At 42.4% G+C, this 21,159-nt stretch overlaps 1 protein-coding gene across 1 annotated transcript; it reads right to left on the bottom strand.

Moving 5' to 3' along the window:
* Window positions 1-827: 827 nt before the first annotated feature.
* Window positions 828-19,357, bottom strand: LOC113012402 (phospholipid phosphatase-related protein type 3-like). The gene is made up of 9 exons (XM_026152576.2): window positions 18,807-19,357; window positions 14,183-14,286; window positions 13,634-13,819; window positions 11,029-11,158; window positions 10,109-10,304; window positions 6,520-6,577; window positions 4,200-4,373; window positions 2,553-3,365; window positions 828-2,118 (listed from the first exon to the last, which is right to left on the bottom strand). The coding sequence occupies exons 2-9, from the start codon at window positions 14,261-14,263 to the stop codon at window positions 1,165-1,167; spliced, it is 2,592 nt and encodes an 863-aa protein (XP_026008361.1). The 5' UTR covers window positions 14,264-14,286; window positions 18,807-19,357; the 3' UTR covers window positions 828-1,164.
* Between the last annotated feature and the right edge of the window lie 1,802 nt (window positions 19,358-21,159).

Genomic DNA, 21,159 nt, shown 5'->3' with positions numbered 1-21,159 from the left:
TTTGTTCCAAGGTTACGGTGGGCAACACTACTGGCTGGGCAGCTTTCCATTAACATTCCCTTTACTATTACGATTTGCAAGAGGGCCAAATACAAAGAGTGTACTAGCATGGTTTGATAAACACGTTAATCTCCTTAGCGCGGCTTCAAGCTCTGTTCCGTGGAAGGTTTCGTGCACAGAAAAGACAGACCGTCTGTCTGGCTTGCTGTGCTGTGTCCAGCCACATTCTTCATGTTAGGAATAATTCTCTTTCCACTTGACTGCCTCTCATGTTTGCTACAGTAATCCATTCAGTGACGTCTGTATAGGGGTGCCCAACTGTGCACGATCCTCCCCACATCCAATCATCCTTTCTCCTCCTTCTTGCTTACCTTCCAGAAGCAATGTTTCCTAAATCTGCTTCTTCTGGTAAATGCAAGCGCATCTGCCTGATCTCAAATGTAAGAATTTGTTATGTGGTTTGTTTATTTGGAGGTATAAGAATTTGTGGTTTTGTCAGTTGTTGCTATTGGCAAGTACTCTTAAACCTGTGTTTGAACTTGACTTTACGGCATCCTTATAGCTTTTGAATGCTTTGAAGGATGATTTTTATAGCTAGTAACAAGAGCAAATTCTCTGTGTGTAATGGCTGGCAACCTCAAACAGTTATTCAACTTCAAGAAAAGCTAGTATTGCCTGTGGTTGTTTTGTTTTCTGAGTCTCATCCCCATCTCAAGGGAAACTTGATTTAGCAAATCCCAATCCATTCATTCAGCTCTTTCAGCTGCAGCCTCTTCGACTCCTTTGAAACACAGAGGATGTGCGTGCTGAAACCAGAGGTAAACTGGGGTTTTTAATTTCTCTCCCTGCTCTATTTAACATCCGTTTCTTTTCTTGTCTGTTCTTTTCTCAGTGAGGGCTGCTGAGCTAACACTGTGGGTAGTTTGTGTATGCAGGAAGTGGAAAAAAAAAGATTCCCCCTGCTGAGTTTGTATTCTGCCAGACTTTCACCTAGTCCTCAATTCCATATCCAGGATCTCTAAACCACTTTATCATTTCTCAAAAGTCATAAAACTCTGTTCACCTATCGCTGCCTACTTTTCTTCAGTGTCTCTTTGAGAAGAGTCCTCCCTTCTCTAGTACAATCTGTGATTTTACAATGGTGTCTCTTGTCTTCACGCTTCACTATAACATCCTCTCGTTCTGCATGGCCTTGTAGTAGTGCTCCTGCTCAGCATGGCTTCGGGCGGACACAGACGGCCGACGGGGCAGGGTGGAAGTGCGGGACAATAACTGGTTGTGGCCATCTATCAGTAAGTCAGGGTGGGGAGGTGGAGGAAGCATGCTGGAGCAAGACTGGTGAGGAGGTAGAGGCATGGAAGAGGGATGCGGTGGTGGAGGCAAGGGCGAAGAGGATGGGTGTGGGTGTGGAGGCATTTGGGAAGAAGAGGGGTGAGGAGGGGGAGGCATTTGAGAGGAAGATGGGAGGGGTGGTGGAGACATCTGAGAGGATGGGTGAGGAGGTGGAGGCATATGAGAGGAGGTGGGGTGAATGGGAGGCGGAGGCATTGGGGAGGAGCTTGGTGGTGGAGGGGGAGGCAAGGGAGAGGAAGATGGTTGAGGAAGCGGTGGTGGGATAGGGGATGACGACAGCTGAGGTGGGGGCGGAAGAGGGGATGAGGAGGTGGGAAAAGGTGGGGGAGGCAGATCAGCTCCTCCTTCGGCACTGCAGCTGACCGATGAGGAGCACAGGGAGTCTGATTTCACTGGGAGTGTCCTGTAGTCCCGGTAATGACTGACATTGTCTTGTCGCTGCAGCGCGGCACGGTGTTTGTCACCCGTCGGGTCAGCGGCCATCATGTTGCCACTGATGGTGTTTCTCCATTCCCACGGCTTGCCATTAGTGGCCGACACACGCACCACCGGATGGTGAGGGGCATGAGCGTCGATTGTGACGATGCTCCCGCTGCCAGCGATGCTCCCTGGGTTGCTCCCAGTGCAGCTGTCTCGATCAGATGGTATCCGGTAGTATGGTGACTCTGAGCAGTTAGAGCCAGGACCAGAGGAGGAGCCGCCTTCTGATGTCTTAGTGGAAGGAGTAGTAGGTCCTTGACCCTGCTGCTTTGACATGGCTACGACCTGCAAGAAAGAGACAAAAATCTCATGATAATCCATATATAAGAGCAGCTGCAAATAAATTACTCAACAACTATCCAGGAAGAGGGACATTTTTTGGCGTGGACATGGCAGAGCATGATAATAACCTATTATATACCTCTAAAATATTTTCAGAAGATTTAACTCTAGTTATAATTAGCATTTGAAGTCTTATGAGACTGATTTATGTTGGAAACTAATCAGTGAAATTGCTCCCACCAGTGTTGTTTTGATTATACCAGCAAAAATAAATCATAGATGTGTAGTTTACACAGCATATGGCAGCTGTTAAATCTCCGTTCCTGTCTAAACTGAATTGGCTACATGCCACGTGACAATAAAGTATGAAAAATTATGGCTAAAGATAATATCGTTGTGATCGTTTTTAGGCTTTCATTTTCTAATTTCTACCTCACCTGTGTGACTCTTTGCTGGCTGGGAGGCTGGTTGGGCTGCGTGTTGGGCACACGGGGAGTCGACACGGCAATGGGCCCTGTTCCAGGCTCTTTTAGTCCTCCTCCCTCTGTGAGTGACAACCACTTTGCCCGTGTCTTGGCACTCTTAGGGGAAACAGGAGGTGGCCGAGAGGCCTCCTCAGGGATGTGAACAAGTGGGGGTGCCACCACCATCCTGGCTCCAGTCGGTGTGGTGGTATTGGCTTGCACTGTGGGATAAAGAGAAGACGGCATTTGTTGGTCGCCCCCTTCCCCTGCAGCTGTGCCTCCTTCACCTCCTCCATCTCCTCCCTCTTCCTCATCTCGTGAGCTCTGGCTACGGAGCTCCATCGAGCGCTGCTTCCACTCTGACACCAGCTGCCGAGACCTTTGTGGGTCGAAGGGCACGTGGAACGTCATGTGACGCTGGGTGGTGACTGGCTCCTCTGAGGGTGAGATGGGGCTGTTGCCGTTTGCAACTCGAGGCAAGGTGTTGCTGAAGGTTACCATGGTTTCCTTGCCCATGGGACGACTGGTCGCCAGAAGCTCCACATCAGCGCTTGCTCGTTTGAGGGAGGCCAGGGATGCCTTCTCCCTCCTCACCTTACTCCGTGCTCCAGATCCCAACCCCAGCTCCTCCCTGCTTTCAGACACCCTGGGAGTCTTCCTGTACAAGGAGTCATGGCTCCTCTGACTCAACACCCTCAGGCCATCCTTCTGCTGTGCTGAAGCTAGTCTCTGTAAAGACGGAGCATCTTCTTCCGAGGCTTTGAAGTTTCCCACTGCGTACACAGCCTAACAAGGGACAGAGGGACAAAGGAGAAATAAATGAGGAAATAGAACCACTCAGGGTGTTAAATAAAGACTAGAGCATGAAATTGTGTTTTCTTTAATCATTAGGAGGGAAAATTTAGATTTTCATATTAGTGGAGAGAGTTTGCGTGAATAGACATCTCTCTTTCCTGCTATTCTCCTGAGGTCAGCGTGAATCCCTCTCTAACCCCTCTCTTCATCCTTTAATGACAAGGAGAAAAACTCCCCCTCTTGAAAAGTGAAAGACGAGAGAGACAGAGAAGGCGAGGAGGAGGGGAGCGTGGAAAATGGCAACGACAAGTTTTCTTAAAACGAAGTGTGAAATTGTTCCAGAAAATTCTTATCGGATTATTCATTCCCTCTCCCTTCCCTCCGTAATAGAAAAGGCTATATATAGGCTGCCAGTAAAAAAAAAAAATGCTCGGAGAGAAATATATGGAAGCCACACAGGGAGGAGAGGTGATGAAAGAAAGAAGCGTTTGTTAGCACATGCTGTGATACTGTTAGAATAATACAATGGGACAGTTCAGTCGCAGCAAAACAACTAAACCACGTTAATAAGAAAATCTATTTATGTGCATTTTGTCATTCCCACCCTGCTGCATATTGATGGTTAACTACTCCTCACAGTCAAACAAATCCCTGAATGGATCCAAACACATGCTGATGCTTAATTCACAAACATAGGCCTAAAATAGAAGATTTGTAGACATCTTCATTAATTCAGATTTCTTTTTAGAAAGTTCTATTATTAGATATAAAGCAATTGGGGAAAAAAGCAGGAGCAAACATTTTTGTGCACTTTGTTGAACTAACCAAGTAGACTCCAATGCCGGCTCCTATCACGTATCCCACGTACACGTCTATAGGGTGACTGCGGTGTTGAGTTATCTGCGTCAGGCCAGCGAGGCCTGCTGCCATGCAGAAAGCAAAGACGAGCATCGGCTTCAGCAGCTTAGTAGTGCTGTTGATGCTGGCGTTGAAATACATCTGCAGAGAGAAACAAACACACACAGCATATCAGCAAAGAGCAGACGTTTGAGACATATGAAGCCCGGGATTAAGATTAAAAGGCATTACGATAATTTTACCTCAGGTGCACATAGACAATTACTTTACAGTGTGTAGTGCAAATGTAGATTGCATTACCCGGTTAATAATAAAACAATATGCTAGTTAGAAGAGATATCAACACCAAACTCATATCTGTTTATTAGATATTAAGCCAAAGTCTGGAGCTTAGCCTAACATAAATGGAGAAACAGCTCTCCAGGCTGCATTCTTAAAGACGAATAATTTGCCCATTACCTCCAAGATCCAGGACTGAAAAATGAAGCCAACCAGGATGTGCCAGTTAAAGCTGGATGCAACAGCCAGTTAAATAGCCACAAGCTGTCTGTTTGGCACCACTTAAGCTGAACTGAGCATGTGTGCATTGTTGCTACCTTTTGAATTCAATTACCTGACAATTAATACGGCTGGCTATGCTGTAAATTGTATTAACAGGCTAATTAAATACTAGGTGCTCCTTGGACCATTCTGTTCAAATACGGTCACTTTTGCAAATACAGTCTATGATCAACACTTAAAAAGTTTTTCAGTCTTATCTGTACAGTTAAGATACTGAAATGTTAAAAAAGTATTTTTAAAGATACAGGCTTTTCCTCCTTTAATCCCCCTTTGTACTAAGAAAAGCTAAAGTAAAGCGGATATAGATTCATATTTAATAACAATTATTCCAAAGACATCCATTATACAATAGCACTTGTTTCCTGTGCAGCTCGAAGCATTCTCTTTAATATAACTCATATTGTCTTGAAAAAGGGAAATGAACTTATTTTGATCTTATTTGTATATTTCTTTTTTAGCTCATGTGGTAAAGTAGTTTCGAATTCAAATGTCTTGGCAGTAAAGCAAAGTCGATGAGTGAGAAAGTCAGGCTGTGAAAGGGGGAAAATATATTTACAGTTACTGGCCGTTCGCATTCTCTGCATGCACACCATATTTCGATTATATAAAACGGAGGACAGCTGAGTGACAGAATGCAGGCTTTGCAAAAAATTTCCTTTCTAACAAGCTTGTCTATCTAGTGCTGTGCATAAAAATCCTGCTTTTCTTGATGCAAGAGGGAAAATCTGTCAGCCTGGAGAGATGCGAGTTATTTTCGATGCAGATTTTCTCGGCACTTCTTGAACCAACTATCTGCCTTTTGTGGAGAAATTTTCTTAGGTATTTTCTTTATTTGATTTCATTTAAATTTAGCAGCAAAGTTTTTTTATACTGAACACAATAAATACATGAATGTCTAAATTTGCTGGACAGGTATGACCAGAACTGAAAAAAAATGACCTGGCATCAGCGCGAAGATCCGACAACATGTTGTAGTGCTAACAAACCCAACAGCTGCTTTTCTCCAGCTCCCCTGCCTTATCTTGTCAGAAATCTGTCCAGTGAGCTTTAATGAGCTCATACAGGGCTCACTGAGGCAGCAGTGATATGGCCAGTAGCTTGCAATAGCCATTGGTGGAGGAGTGTGTGTGTGGGAGGGTGTTACCTCGTGGAAAAATGACAGTGCTACTTTGCCGTACAGTTCACATACTGCTGCAGTCAGTGCCAGATTGCAGAACGGCAAAAAAATCCACTAGAACGTAACAATAAACCCCCAAACCTGACCTCAATCTGACAGTTACAGTTATTTTTTATTTGAGTCAGATGTGAGCCCAGCCTGAGGATAATATGCAATCTGAAAATCTATGAACTATGTATCAAATGGCAGTTAATTCCAGTTGAAAGTTGCTGATATGGTTGTAGATCATACAAGTTGTATGATGCCAGCAGCAATGTTTGTTATGAATTAGTGGAAGTTCTGGATAGTTATCATGAAACAAATTTAATTGTTGTTCTAGGACAAAGATACAAAATGTTAATGTATCATTCAGGCTTTAGAAAAAGTATCAAACTAAACATGGTTACCTTGCATATAGTTTTTCTCCTGTTTTAAAGTTCTAATGAATCAGCTATTCATAAAAAAAAGCATCAAATGAACCACACGCATATTCACAAGCAAACAAACATCATGCAGATACACAACACTTAAGCAAACACATGCGGCAATTAAGGCGAAGGGAGTGCTTACAGAGATATATACGGCAGCGAAGCCAGAGAGCGTTGCATGCTGGGATGGGAATGTTTTCCTAAAGGGAGAAAAAGGGAGAGTTAGAAGCGGAAGAGTAAAGACAAAAAAAGAATTCGATTCCTGTTTTCATAAAGGACTTTGTGTATTCTGAGAGCGTTTATTGCCTCTTGAATAAACCTGAATAAAACTGTCGCGGCTGCTCTTGTTATGCCCGGATTGCATTTGACATTAAAATCTGTGTGTCTGCCCGACTGAGAGTTGTCAGACTGAGTGTGTGTCCTTGGATGTGAACATTAATAAACACAAAGAGAATACCACTGGGCATTAGTGGGAACATTAAAGGGAGAGTGATTGAATTGAGGTCAGAAATGTTATTTAATTTAATTTTTTTTAAAATGAAAGAAATCTTGTGTTTGCTCTTAACTTCTGCTGTTGTGTTATCGTTTCCCATTTTTTTCAGGCTAAATTCAAGGATTATTCTTTAAAGGCCATGTTTTCTTTTAGACCTGGAGTCTGAATACACTTTGGCTGGTCTAAAGGTCTATTTTATGAATAGATTTCAGTCATATTGCCCTCCAGGCACAGAGCCCTGGACACCATTCAAACATGCAGGTCAACACTGGACACTCCATAGAACTCCAGCACAGGCCTGTCAAATTTCCTTCTGTTTCTGTCTGTGAATATTGCGATCACTTCTCAAAGTAAGAGAAAAAAATGTAGACACACTGCCCATTTTGGATACATCAATCCACATGCAAGAGTCTCTGTGGTATTTCCAGCACAAAGAAACCACCCAGCCAAGTTTCTGCCAGAGCAATTTACTGATCTATAGATTCCTCTCTGAACAACCCTTTCACTTTCACGGCCAACAGGATGAAAGTACAGAAAAAAATCCCATTACGTTGTACAAATTTTGCTCTGGGTGTGTCATTGTTGCTGCTTTGGGAGGTAAAGGACATGAAACTGCTCACTGTCAAAGCAAATGTCGGTTGTAATGTTAGCAAGCTATATAACAGCGATCCACTGGTAGTTAGTTTCAGTTGGAGTCGGCCTTACAGGGCAGTAGTGGCAAGCCAGTAATACTGTTAGATTATTAAAAATGTTATGACTAATCTAATCAGGCCTTATTTCTGTGTCAGTGTAAATGACTGAGCATTGGTAATCTGTGCTGGTGAGATTTTTCCACTGTTCTTGTGAGCAGGTTTAGTATTTTCACACACAAATAATTGAGAAGCAGTGGAAAAAAAAACACACATCTTGCCCTCCGGGTGGGCATGCCTATAATGACGTGATGTTAGGTGAAAAGGATGAATTTGAGGATCAAGGCTGGAACTATATTTAGGTTAAGATGATGTTAGTTTTGGCAAAAACTGCAAGCGTTTTATAGAACATGTCTTGCTAATCCTTTAGACACTGAGGTGAGTAGCAAGTAGAATGCATTGTGTCAATAAGAGTCACGGCAAGTAAAGCAGTGCTAACATATGCACTTGTACTACAAGGATTATCCCTGTATCAACTCTATTTAGCTATAATCTTTCCTGTGTGTGTGTGTGCTTAGTGCCTCTCATACCCATAGATCGGAGCTTATTTGTCTAGCCTATGTCTGCTTGTTAGAAAATGCACTGCAAAAGAGCATTTACAAAACCCAAACTTAGTCAGAGCACCTGCGAGGAAGATTCTGCAGCTGAGTGGCAGGTCTTCTTATACAAATAAACATTTGGCTTTACTATCAAGTATGCCATTAAAAAGAAAATCCTTATTATTTTAAGCAACCATTTCTATCTATTTTTATCTTTTTATCCCCTCAATAAGTTGTCATTAGTCCTTGTCTGCTATACTCCTGCAAGACAGTGATGTTTCACCCTATTCAGTAAAATCTGCAACATTATTGTCATAATACATTGGGTTACATTTTCTGATTAAGGATGTATAGTTATGAGTAGAGATGGACCGATCCGATATTACGTATCGGTATCGGTCCGATACTGACCTAAATTACTGGATCGGATATCGGAGAAAAATAAAAAATGTAATCCGATCCATTAAATATCACGAAAGCACCTCACAAAACTTGCAACACGCAGTAACTCACCTCAGAACGTTAGCACGTCGGAGCAGTATGCATCACGTGATAGAGCGGCTGTGGCATGCGGGACCTGTCGGTGGTCTGGATAGCATTTGGAGCTTCGCTAGCAACCTGGCATTTCATCTCCGACAAAGTTATCCCCGAGAGAAGTAAAGCAAGTGTGTAAGTCCATCTCTGAATGTTTGTAAAGCATTCCTGCGTTAAGCTTAACGAGCGACTGCCTCTCCTCTCCTGCTGCTACTTCAATCGTGAAACTGCTTAAATGATCAGCTGATCGGCTTTTCTGTAGCGAGTCCGTCTTTCTTGTTTGTTTTTGGCCCACTTTGCACCAGAAAGAGGAAACCAGCGGCTGAACAACAGCAGCACGTTTAAGCTTGATAAGCTGTTGTTAGAATTTATTTAATATTACTTTCTACACCAGGATCGTTTTCTACGTAGCTGACGCTGGTAACTGTGCAGGGGCGGATCTAGCAAAGTTTAGCCAGGGGGGCCGATAGGGCATTAACTGGGAAAAGGGGGCACAAAGACATACTTTTCTTTCTTATTCTCATTTAAAATGTCGAGCTTTTAATAAATAATTATCTGACACCCAAAGTTTTAATTTGATGTAAAACGAATAGAAGTCAATTACTGTACATAGTGACTATTAAGTCTAATATATATACCCTAGTAAGCTATAGTACTTTTTCCTTTGGGAAGGTACCATCTGTGCAGTCTGCAATTTTGTTGAAGAAAGATGTTGAATCTATTTAATATTTCTGTGCATTTTTTTTTCACACTGCATCAAATTAAGGTTGATTACGTCGATTAAGCATCATGAGGTGGTGCGTGAGGGGTGGTTCCCTATTTTTTATTTATTTATTTTTGTTGTTGCTGGGAGTTGGAACCCTATTAGTTAGGTTGCTTAATATTTACGCTAAGTACTCTTTAAAATACCAGAATAGGGAGAATGGTGTAGGTCTAAGTTTATTAGATTGATCAGTATTGCTGAACTATGAAATATTTTTTTTGTATACAGGTATAACAGAATAGCTTTAGTGTAGTTGTTGTTTTAAACTTGAGTATGAACTTGCAGACTTGCAAAATGCAGCAAGATATTTTAAAAAACAGTTTTGTTGATTAAAAAACACTATATCGGATTCATATCGGTATCGGCAGATATCCAAATTTATGATATCGGTATCGGTATCGGACATAAAAAAGTGGTATCGTGCCATCTCTAGTTATGAGCTGCATCCAACTGCAGGCATGTTGACAATAAACTAGGTAGCACAACGTTGTCTTATTCTTATTACAAGGCAACAGACCATGGAGCCAGAGCGCTGACAAGACAGGTAAGACTCTGTACAAGTGCACTGATGATTTACTTTAACGACTTCATTAAATCTGTTTGTCTTATTAGCGTTTATGTTGTTTTTATATGTGCAATGATGCAAATTTTGATTTTAAGCAGATGGAGACATTCGGTGTTTATTCTCCTTTAGTTATAAATGAATGCCTTACCGAGCTGACATAATAGCATACTGGTCTTTGCCCATGCAGATGTCCTGTGTGATGTAGGCATTGTTGTCACATGACACTCCCGGGGCCGTGTAATTAGGCTGGCAGACAGTAAGGAAGAAAGGGGCGTGGTAGCCAGTAGCTAACTGGATGACATCTGTCACCAGGGCTGTTGCCAGGAGACCGAATACATGAACACCTGAGGGAGAGAGGTAAAGGGAAGAGATAGTAAGGCAACCTTAGTAAATGAACTAAAAGCCTCTGGTGGTTTCCGGACATTGAGATATTCATTTATGAATGTGTACAGTTGCGCAAACTACGCTTAATTTGCTCCGACCTTAAGTGACACCAAAAGCCTTCAGTTTGTCACATTTTGAAGCTTTCCCGCAGACAGAGAAATTTGGCAAGGTGAATTAATTACTGTTTTCACTTCAAAGCTCAAAGTCAGCCTCAAGATATTTCCTGTAGAGTATGATATCATGCCTTTTTCATTTTAAGCCACCCTTCATTTAATGCATGTAATTAGCTTATTTCTCTACTCTAAAACAGGGATAAAGTTGCAGGCTGAGAAGGATGAATAATTTGTCAGAGCCAAAACTGATATTCATCTTAAGAACAACAGAATTTTGCTCTAACTTTGTGGTTTGCATAAAGGACAGAATTTAACCTACGCATCTTCCATTGGCCTCAGTTTGATAAACTGTTCATTGTATTAATATGACTATTTTATTTTATTTTGCTTGTTTGGGTAGTGACAATACAAAAAAACTAGAAAAACAGAGTTCTCACATGTCCTCAGAGATGCCCATCAATAATTTGTCCTGAACTATTACACCATGTAACTAAGTGTGCTCTGAATAACAGTGTGGCCTTAACTCCTGCAAGCAGCCCAAACGCTCTGAAGGACTGGCAGTTATACACACCGACGAATCGCACGGTCCTGCGTAGGAAGGAGTTGAAGCTGCAGCCTCCAGCATTTATGCTGCCTTCTGACTTTGGACAAGTCTTCAGTTTGGACTGCATGCAGTACATCAAGCCTTCCCCCATCATAATCTGCAGACAGAGGGAGAGAAAAAAAAAGGAGAATAAAAGATATGGAATCTTTCTTCGTTACACTTCAAACGACTACGAGAGTAAATGAAAAAGAAAAAGATTTGAAAAGTTTGAATCTATCATTGTCAGATACAAGATATTGTGATCGATGAGAAACAATGCATTGTAGAGCGAATGGAGCAAAGGTGCTATTGAACAGTGATCACTTTCAGTCGGAATGATAGATGAGTTTTGGAGAGGTCTGCTGAAGGATTAGGAATGTGTGCGTCTGGGTGCGAGTGTGCATATTGATTGGAGGGCCTGTGGTGTGTTCGATGATGTGCATGGGAATGTCAGGTATATATTTAGTGTCTACATTTATCTTGCTTTGTGAGTGTTTGACAAGCTGTACATTTGTGTGATCTATGCATTTGTCTATATGCACAAGTGTATCTGCGGGATGTTTATGTGGAGCACTCACAAACCCTCAAAGCTTCAGACATATAATAGGTCACTGAATCTGTGACAGGATTATGTTCTGGTAGAGCTAATCAACACTTTCATATAAGGAGTTCATTAAATGTTAATTAAATGCTCAGTGGAAAACCTAAATATAATTATTACTCAAACTTTTAGGTTCATTTAACATGTTGTTTTAGTTCAGCCTGTGTAAATCATGCTCTAATAAGTTTTCAATCAATTTTCAAATTAAAACAATCCCAAAATACCAATAGAAACTGGATGTCTGGAAACAGGGCAGCAGAGTATTACTATAACAAGTCAAATTATATTACATAATATCTAAATATGGATAAACTTGTGGCAGAAAAATATTTTTAATTACAAAAAGGTTTTACAGAACTGCTCGTTAACACAAACATCTAATCAAACCACCACATGGCAAATAAAAGCATTGAGCAACGCATTTACATGTGTACACGTGGTCTAGACCAGCGGTCCCCAACCCCCGGGCCTCGGACCAGTACCGGTCCGTGAGTCGTTTGGTACTGGGCCGTGAAAGTTGAGGCTCAGGTGTGAAATGTATAGTTTTCAGGGTTTTTATTGGTTTTCAGAGTTATTTTGTTATCGTTTTTATCGTTTACTCGGTTTTCCTTGGTCTTTTCACGTGTGTTATGAATAAATTTTCTTTTTTTCGGTACCGGTACTAGTTTTATTTCGTTGTATTCATCCGCGACACCTTAAAGGCCGGTCCGTGAAAATATTGTCGGGCATAAACCGGTCCGTGGCGCAAAAAAGGTTGGGGAACGCTGGTCTAGACAACCTGCTTGACTTCAAACTGAGAACTCAGAATGAGGAAGAAAGGTTATTAAAATGTCTCGTGGCGTGGTTTCTGATGCCAGATGAGTATTTGATCAACTGAAGGGATTTTCCTGCACAAACATCTTTAGGGTTTACAGATAATGATCCAAAAAAGAGAAAATTTCCAGTGAAGGGAAGTTCTTTGAACAATAATCCCTTGTTGATGTCAGAAGACAGAGGAGAATGGACAGACTGTTTTGAGCTAATTGGAAGACAACAGTAGCTCAAATAATGTGAATATGTCAAACCTTGAAGGAGACGAGCTACAGCAACAGAAGACCAGTTACCACTCGCATCAACTAAAAACAAAAAACTGAGGCTACTATTCACCCAGGCTCGCTAAAATCGGACATTGCCTGGTCTGATGAGTCTCAGTTTCTGCTGTGTTACACATTTGGTTGTAATTTGATGTAAATAATGTGAAAGCATGGATCTTTCCTTTCTCAGCAGTTCAGACAGTGTATCCATTATTTTTAATTAAAACAGGACCATGTATAACATTAAGATAAATGTTGCCATTTGCACCTGAAAAGCTAATTAATATCTGCAGTCTCTTGGCAGAAGATCACAAAAATGTCACATAAAAAGAAAACATAAAACACACAAAACATTCACACACCCATAACCACCAAGCAAGAAGCAAAATCAATCAAAATGCCTCCACAGTCACCAGATACACACACAGTCTCCAGTAGAGCACTTTTGTGATGCGGTGGAGTTGATCATAGATGTGCAGCTGCTACGTGATACTATCATTTCAGCATGGACCAATTTCTCTGAAGAATGTTTCCAGCATCTTATTGAATCTATGTTATTAAGAACTACGGTCAGTTCTAAAGGCAGAAGGGGCTCAACCCGGTACTAGAGAGGTGTACCTAACGAAGTGTCTGGTGGGTGTAAGCAGGAAGTACTGCACAGATTGTAGATAGTCATTGCACTGAATGCCATAGACATATATGCTTAATAGAAGTCAATTTTAACCTATTTATTAGGTATGACTAATATAGAATAATTTATTAAAGTATAGCACGTAACATTGTGGTGTGATGGATGGATGGATGGATGGATGGATGGATGGATATTTTTATACACAATCCAATGGAGTAACTCTGGGACTCGGTAACACAGGAAACTAGCACCCCAAATGATCCTCACATGTGTGTCATATAGACTTACAGAAGCTGCAGGTCCAGCAAAGGCCAAACTCAGCAGCATCAACAGAGGGATGAGCTCATCGCCTGTCTCCACATAGGGCATGGAGAGGTCGCGGTCATGGCAACGGAAGCCCACCATCGCCGGGGACAAAACATCTGTCAGCTCCAGGAAGTAAAGGGACACCAAGGAGGATAGGACGATGGGGAGCTGGATATGCATGCACGCACACAAACACACACACAAATGCGACCAAGGACATAGCAAAGAGTGACTCGCAGATAATATTTGCTTGGAAAAAAGTGATTCATCCAATGTTTCATCTTCAGTACAAACAAATACACACTTTCAAACACATACAAAAGGGCAAGTTATACCCGTCTTGCTTGCTTTACAACAGATGTCAGATGCCTCCAAATGCAATCAACACAAGGCACTCACTACTGGTATCATTGTACAGAAAAAGGAATGATTCAGTAGGGACTAATTCAATAAATGCAGTGAGAAATGTCAAACAAGCATCTGTATTTTAAAAAGGTGACTCATTCATGCATCTGATCTAGCGACACATACCTCTACAAAATAAAAGCATGGCAACAGTGTCATGCTGTCTTTTGGTGGTTTCTTCTTGGCTTTGTTTTTGGGAGATGTCATCTTGGGATGGGACCAGTCACAGCCTGTTGGGATAACAGATTGCAAAGAGATGTCAGAGTGGAGTTTCAGAGCAGGTTCATGGATTTCCACCATCAATCATCAATCTAAAGCTTCAAAAAGATGTTTCAAAAGTCTGCCAGGCCCTGACTTATGAATGAAACAGCAGGTCAAAAAGTTGTCAAAGGCTGGTTGGTGCTGCAAAGTTTTCTGTATGAACTAGAAAGCATTAGAGTGTTAGAGTAATAATAAAACTAATAAAAAACACAGACATTAAAGATATTCTAAGCAATTATGGTATAACGTTGCTTTAGCAATTCAGTAGTACTACAGAAACATTTAATAATTCAGTCTAATTTTTTGCACACTTAATATCCAAAGTTGTTATTTTGACTTTGTCTGAATACACGTTGTAAATGGGCTGGTTCTTACATAGTGCTTTTAAAATCAAAACAACAGTCGCCTCAAGGCACTTTATATTGTAAGGTAAAGATCTTACAGTAATAGAGAGAAAACCCCAACAATCTGACCACTCCATATGAGCAAGCACTTGTTGACAGTGGGAAGGAAAAACTCCCTTCCCAGTGTCAGGAAGAAACCTCAGACAGAACCAGGCTCAGGGAGGGGTGGCCATCTGGCTCGACCAGTTGCAGGAGGAAGGCAAGACAAAACAGACACTGTGCAAGAGAGCCAGAGCTTAATAATACCTAATGATTAAATGCAAGGTGGTGTATGTTCACATACACACAAGCACTTTTTTTCTATGCTGAAGTACTTTCTGTCTAACACTTGCACACCAATGGATACATCAGGAATAACTTGGGGTTCAGCATCTTGCCTAAAGGTACTTTGGCAGACAGGAGCAGCCAGGGTTTGAACCACCGATCTTCTGATTAGCATGACTGCTATCCCTCCTTAGCTGCAGCCACCCAAAAATGCAGGGAGACAACAAAACACACAAGACTGTCATATTTTGAAAAGTGTTTTTTATGTCACTAGGAAAATAAACAAATGGGGGAAAAGAATTAGAAAGAATTAGAATGAACTGATTAACTGAAAAAAGCCTCTCCTAAAAGAAGCCCAGTTACCATTTACTCAGGTGCTTAGTATTTAGAATAATTCTACATACCTGTTACATTTCAAATTAATCTTCCCCCACAAAATTATAGACGTGCATATATAGAGATATCTCCTTCCATCAGTAACCTGCAGGCAGTCAAAAGGCGTCAGAGACAAGCCAACGCCAAAGGCAGGAATGGAAAACTAAACAGAGTTAAATATTCACAGCTCTCTCTACAGAACCCCATTCCCCTCCGATAAGAGCCTGTCCCCTCTTTCTCTGTCCTCTACCCAATTCTCCCTTTCCCTCCCTCTCAATCTTCCCTCTCTCCTGGCTCTGCTTGTCCCATTTTGCTTATCTCTCCTTTTCAATCGGTTTCATTTCCCTACCACATTACTAACACTTTCCTCTTGACCTCTTTTCTTTGTGAGTAGTTCTTTTTATACCAACATTCCTGTTCCTATATGTTACTTTGCCTTTGTTTTATCCATATTTATCTTCATTACAATCCATGCACTGACTAATATGATGAATGTGGAGATTTGGCCTGTGGCCACTTGCTCAGTGGCCCCATATGCAAATCTACTGCACCTTGTGTCAAAGGCCTGCTGACCCAACTGAATAGAGAAGGCCCAAAGGTTTTTGTGAAGCTTGAATCCAAAAATACCATCCACATCACCCTTCAACAAACTCACGTTTTCTGAAAGCTGTCATGGCCTCTGTAAGTCTTTCTACCTCTGTCACCTTCTACATCTCAGTACTTCTGCTGAGCTCTTGTTTGTTTCTGTCTTGCTGGTCTCTCTTGTATCATTTCTCAGCATATCCCCATCTCTGCCTTTTCACCCTTCATTTCACGTTTCACCACCTGTCCCTCTTTCTGCACACCTCTCTCGTTCCCATTTTTAATCTCCTCCCTCTTTTATTTTTTTTCTGTTTCTCTCGAAACAGAGGAGGGGGGGGGGGGGGGGGCTGACCCTGAGGCAATGTAAGGCGCAAAGAATCAAAGACTTCCACAGTCTAATTTCCATGACCGCTAGAAATGTATTGGAAACGAGAGAAGAGGACAAGATAAGCACAGATCAAAGAAAAAAAATATTTCAAAAAAAGCCAAATGTGTGTGTGTGTGTCTCTGTGTGTGAGTGTGTGTATTTGTATGTCTGGTGGTGAGGGTAGGAAGGGGGTGAAGATCATAGAAGGGGGGATATTGGGATGGATGGATTTCAGTGTCGCTAAAAGCAGCTTAGGAAGACGCTGGGGTCTGGGTCTCACTCGCCCAGCAGCTTGGTCTCAGTGACCTACTCCAGTCAGCACTTAAACCGCACCCCAACTCACATTACACACACAAACATGCACTGAATGAGCTTCTTGACTGAAGAAATGGGGGTCGTTTATCTATTACACCAGCATTCGTCCTCTGAGGCGCATCTTTTATGTGTGTGTGCGTGTGTGTGTGTGTGTGTGTGCTGCACTGTTTGTAGTTTGAGCTGCTATGCTTGTGCTTGCAAAGTGTCTGAGTGTGTTTATAGTTTAAGCGATTTGTGTACATCTTGTCTGTGTGTATGCCTGTGAATGAAGTGGGTTGTATAGCCCATGGCATGCAGAAACAGTCTGTCAGGCACTGAGGAAAATATATGACTCAGGGAGCATCAGCACAGGGGTGGGGTTAAAGATAGTGAGCTAATGTATGGATGGGTGACTAATTAAATGATAAACCTACAGTACTGACAAGGTCTTGGGTGACTATAAAATCCTCCAGGGCAGCTACTATGGTATATTTGTAAAAGCTCTTGGAGAACTGAGCTTAATTCTTCTAAAAAAAGACATCCTGTCGTTGTTTGTTTGATAGAAAAGAGTGCTGGCTGACAATTTGAATTAGCTGAGAATGAACTTATTGTTTTGTCTTTGTGTCTTTTGTCTAGATTGGCCATTACAGTCTCCCAGAGCCCAGGTTGGCATCTTCACATCTCATTTTGATGAACATTTAGCCAACTGGCTATGCAATGAGATTTGCTAAAAACATATCTAAAACAATTAACTGGTTAGTGATCAGATCAAATTTATTTTCTATCTACTGACTGATAAATAATCACTCACGCACTGTAATATAACCTACTTCTATACTACAAAATAGAACAGTATAGAGCAGTCATCCTGTAGCATTCATGAGATGAGGGATTTTTTGGTGGGGATTAAATTGAATCAAATGGGAACAAAAACAAAAAATCAAAGCCAGCAATTTATTTCTCAAAAGGGAATTTTTTTTCACATACTTCACAGCATCAGCCACAACATGAGACCACCTGCCTATTACTGTACACACCACCTTTGTGCTGCCAGAAAATGTCAGACCCATCAGGGCATGTACTCTTGACCGCTGAGAGTTTCTTGTGATGTCTGGTATCAGAACATTGGCGGTGGATTTCTGTGGGTTGCGGGAATTGGAATGTGATCTGGGGAGTTTGCAGGCTGGGTTGGTGCTTTGGGCTCTTAGTACTGTTCCTTGGGCTGTTTCTGAGCAGCTTTTGCAGTTGCCGAAGGGTACTGCTCTGCTAAGGGAGGCTGCTGCCATTGGGGAGTGCCTTTGCAGGTAAGGGGGTTTGAGGTTAATTGAAGGGGCTGGCACATGCCAAAGAAAGACAAATCAGAAGCAGGATCCAGTTCTAAGCAAAGCAAAATGATTTTAAACCACTTCATCATCAGTGGTCTTAGAGTAATGGCTGATCCGTGTATGTCTGCTGTCCCTAAGTCCCTATAGTTACTACACTATTATTCAGAGTAGAAGAGTACAGGACAGTACAGAATAATAAAGTTTAATAGATTTGTGGTGTCTCCCTACTCGTTATTCATGCATAGTTTTCAAAAAAATGAACTTGGAAATTAATTAATGAGATGAATATGAAGTGGAGAACCACAGCTCACCAGTTTTCTATTCACTGTATTCATGGATTCAGCAATAAAGTTGCTGTGTTGGCTAATGTAAAGCCATGTGCACTGCAGGGCCCTTAAACAGACATATGCAAAGCGCTATTTGCTCGACTTTATACCTTGGTCAGTTTAACTCACCTGCTTTTACAGCGAAAGAAACAGCCGTCCTTTAAATGTAGCTTTATCTTAATAATATAAATTGAGATGGGTGTAAACGGTGATACTGATTTCATTTTTCATGGATAGGAATCATGTGTTTTTTGATTTTAAAAAAAAGGGGAAAAAAAGCTTTCATTTGTTTTAGATCATCTATTGAAGGCTCTAGTAACCAGAATCTGATTAAACACTATATTAAAATGACCACTGGGCAGTTACTCCTCCACAAGCAGAAATCAGCAGATTGCGTATGATATCATCAACGATGGAAACGTGAAAACCATGTGCTAATTTTTCTTCTGTCGCCTCTCAGCTCCTGCCAACAGGAGAAGCATATAGGTTCCTGAGCTTTCTTTGGGTTGCGTACGGGAGAAGAGAACCTCTATACTACCGGACAGCACTCACCTCTGTCCCGGGGGCTCCGCGAATTCACCGAATCCCGTCGCCCCCTTCCCCCTCGGCGTGGTCGTGCGTGCTGCTCCAGTTTTGCGGTGCACCGTTCCTTTAATCCATCTCCAGAGTCACCCCGAAATCCAAAACCTTCACTAATATTTAGAGAGAGCTCCGCCGTGAGGCTATTCTGGGATCATAGGAGGTTGGAGGAATGATGGAAGTAAGTGAGGAGACCTACAGAGAAGGAGCAGGGATGGCGAAAGAGAAGAGAGAGAGAGAGAGAGGAGGGTTGCTGATGGTGGAAAGTCCAATTTGCCGCACTTGCTGGTAACGCGTTCCTTTCCTTTAAATTTCCTGGCTTTGAATAAAGTGAGAGATTCACGTGCGTCCACCCGGTTCCTCCCCTTTATTTGCCCATACAGGTTCCCCCTTTCCTACAAAATACAAAACAGTAACAAGTAAGAAATTCCCCCCAAAAATTAAAAAAATTAAATCTGATTTTAAATGCACAGCATCCGTCACACGGTTTTCGGGTTACGCAGTCAGCCTCACAGAGCGCACATACACACACAAAGGCGTGGGGGGAGAGCAGGGGTGTGGAGGAGGGGAGGTGGGGGTACAGGGGGAGGAGAATCATGGTGTGTGCGCTTACCATGGGGGGAGGAGACAGTCTGGTCCACACACTTGCTTCTATCTCCGCTGAATTCCTGTTACGGGGCTACCGCCGTGAGGCGACCAAGACAAAGGGGTATATTTTGGTATGTGTACGTGTGCAGTGTGTGAGAGGAGCACACGAAACTTGCGCATGTGTGCGTAAAAGTGAGGGGGCGGTTTGGGAGATAACCTCTAATCTATTAGAACGAGAACGTTTCACAAACAAATATGATTAAGGCTCAGCATCAGCTACGCCCCGCGCTTCTGTAAATGCCATCAGAGTCATTTGTTGGCCCTGAGATTTTTCGGTCATCGCCCAAGGATTGTGGCTCAGTTGTGTCCGCCTTTGTTTACTCTAAAGGGTGTGGCAGGCGGATGACCACCGTGGTGCATTTAAATTCCCCTGAAGGAACCGGTGCGGTGAGGACCGTGAACACGCGCTCACGCACTTTGTGATAGCTCTACCGACACCTCTGGTTTACTGACTCATCATGAATGACATTGCGGCAATTAACATCAAAGACTCGGCTGTGCGCACACACGTGCGTGCATGTGTTGTGTCGGTGGCACACGTGCTTGCAAAAGATGCTCTCTAAGAGATCTGTAGTCTTCTGCTCTCACGGTTATCAGTTCTCAGTGGAAGTGAAAACTGAACTTAACCATCCACACCCACAGCACCCACACACCTTTCCTAATTTAAAGAAAAAAAATATTTTATTCCACGTCTGGCAGGTCAATAATTAAGTGTGATACATTCAGGGACACTGGCATCCCATATGTTAATATCGTGGCAGACTAATTTGAGTAGGTGCAGTTCAGGAAGTCTCCTGCTGACCAGCCTCCAGTGGCTTTACACTCATTCAGATATTTGCACCCCCTCCACTCACCCCTTCTCTCTCAATCTCTGTCATTTGGCTGTGTGACACTGCTTGGTGCTAGATGAATGGGGGCGCCCCATTTAGTGTTTATCCTGTCTCCAGTTGCCAGGGAGTTTCTCTGGTTCTCATGGGGTACTCCCCCGTCTCCGCCTCCATCCCCTGCGCCCCTCCTGTTCCCCCCTGCCCTGCCTGAAGCCCCCACCTAAACAGCATCGCACACAAACCATGCAACCAACCCACCAATAATACCCAAGGGCTGGTCACAGCTGGCAGGAGCTAATAAACTCATCACTCACACTCTCTGGCTCCTATTTACCCACTACACAAAGCACTAAAAGAAGGGGGGTGGAGGTGCTTGAACGCTCTTTTCTGCTTCCCACAGACACTTACACTTTTCTCAAGGTGGTGAATTTTGATAATTATGAACACAGTTATAGAAGTTGTGAAAGCCACACATCACCACAATTGCATTTTCTCTAGTGGAGTTAGTGCGCTATCAGCACTCTTTACCATTTACCCCAGTTGGATGGTAATTGATTGCTGGAGGGGATGTACAATGGGGATTCTTAAGTTTGATTAAAATTTTCCTCGACTGGTGTTCACACATGTGACCCAATTATTTCGTCTGAGCGAAAGGGCAACCATCTCTGTTCAGATACAAACATATATGTGCACATTCAGACCCAGACTTGCAGCGCATGTTTACATGGCTAATGCATGCACAGAGCTTCTTGCAGTGCGCACATAGCATACACATGTTACAGTAAATGCAGACTTTCATGTTGATCAAGTGCACATGAAAGATATTAATTCTATCATTGCATGCCAGCACA

This window comes from Astatotilapia calliptera, chromosome 19 (genome assembly GCF_964374335.1).
Source record: "Astatotilapia calliptera chromosome 19, fAstCal68.1, whole genome shotgun sequence".
Lineage (NCBI taxonomy): Eukaryota > Metazoa > Chordata > Actinopteri > Cichliformes > Cichlidae > Astatotilapia > Astatotilapia calliptera.
This window is presented reverse-complemented; position numbering and strand designations above follow the sequence as displayed.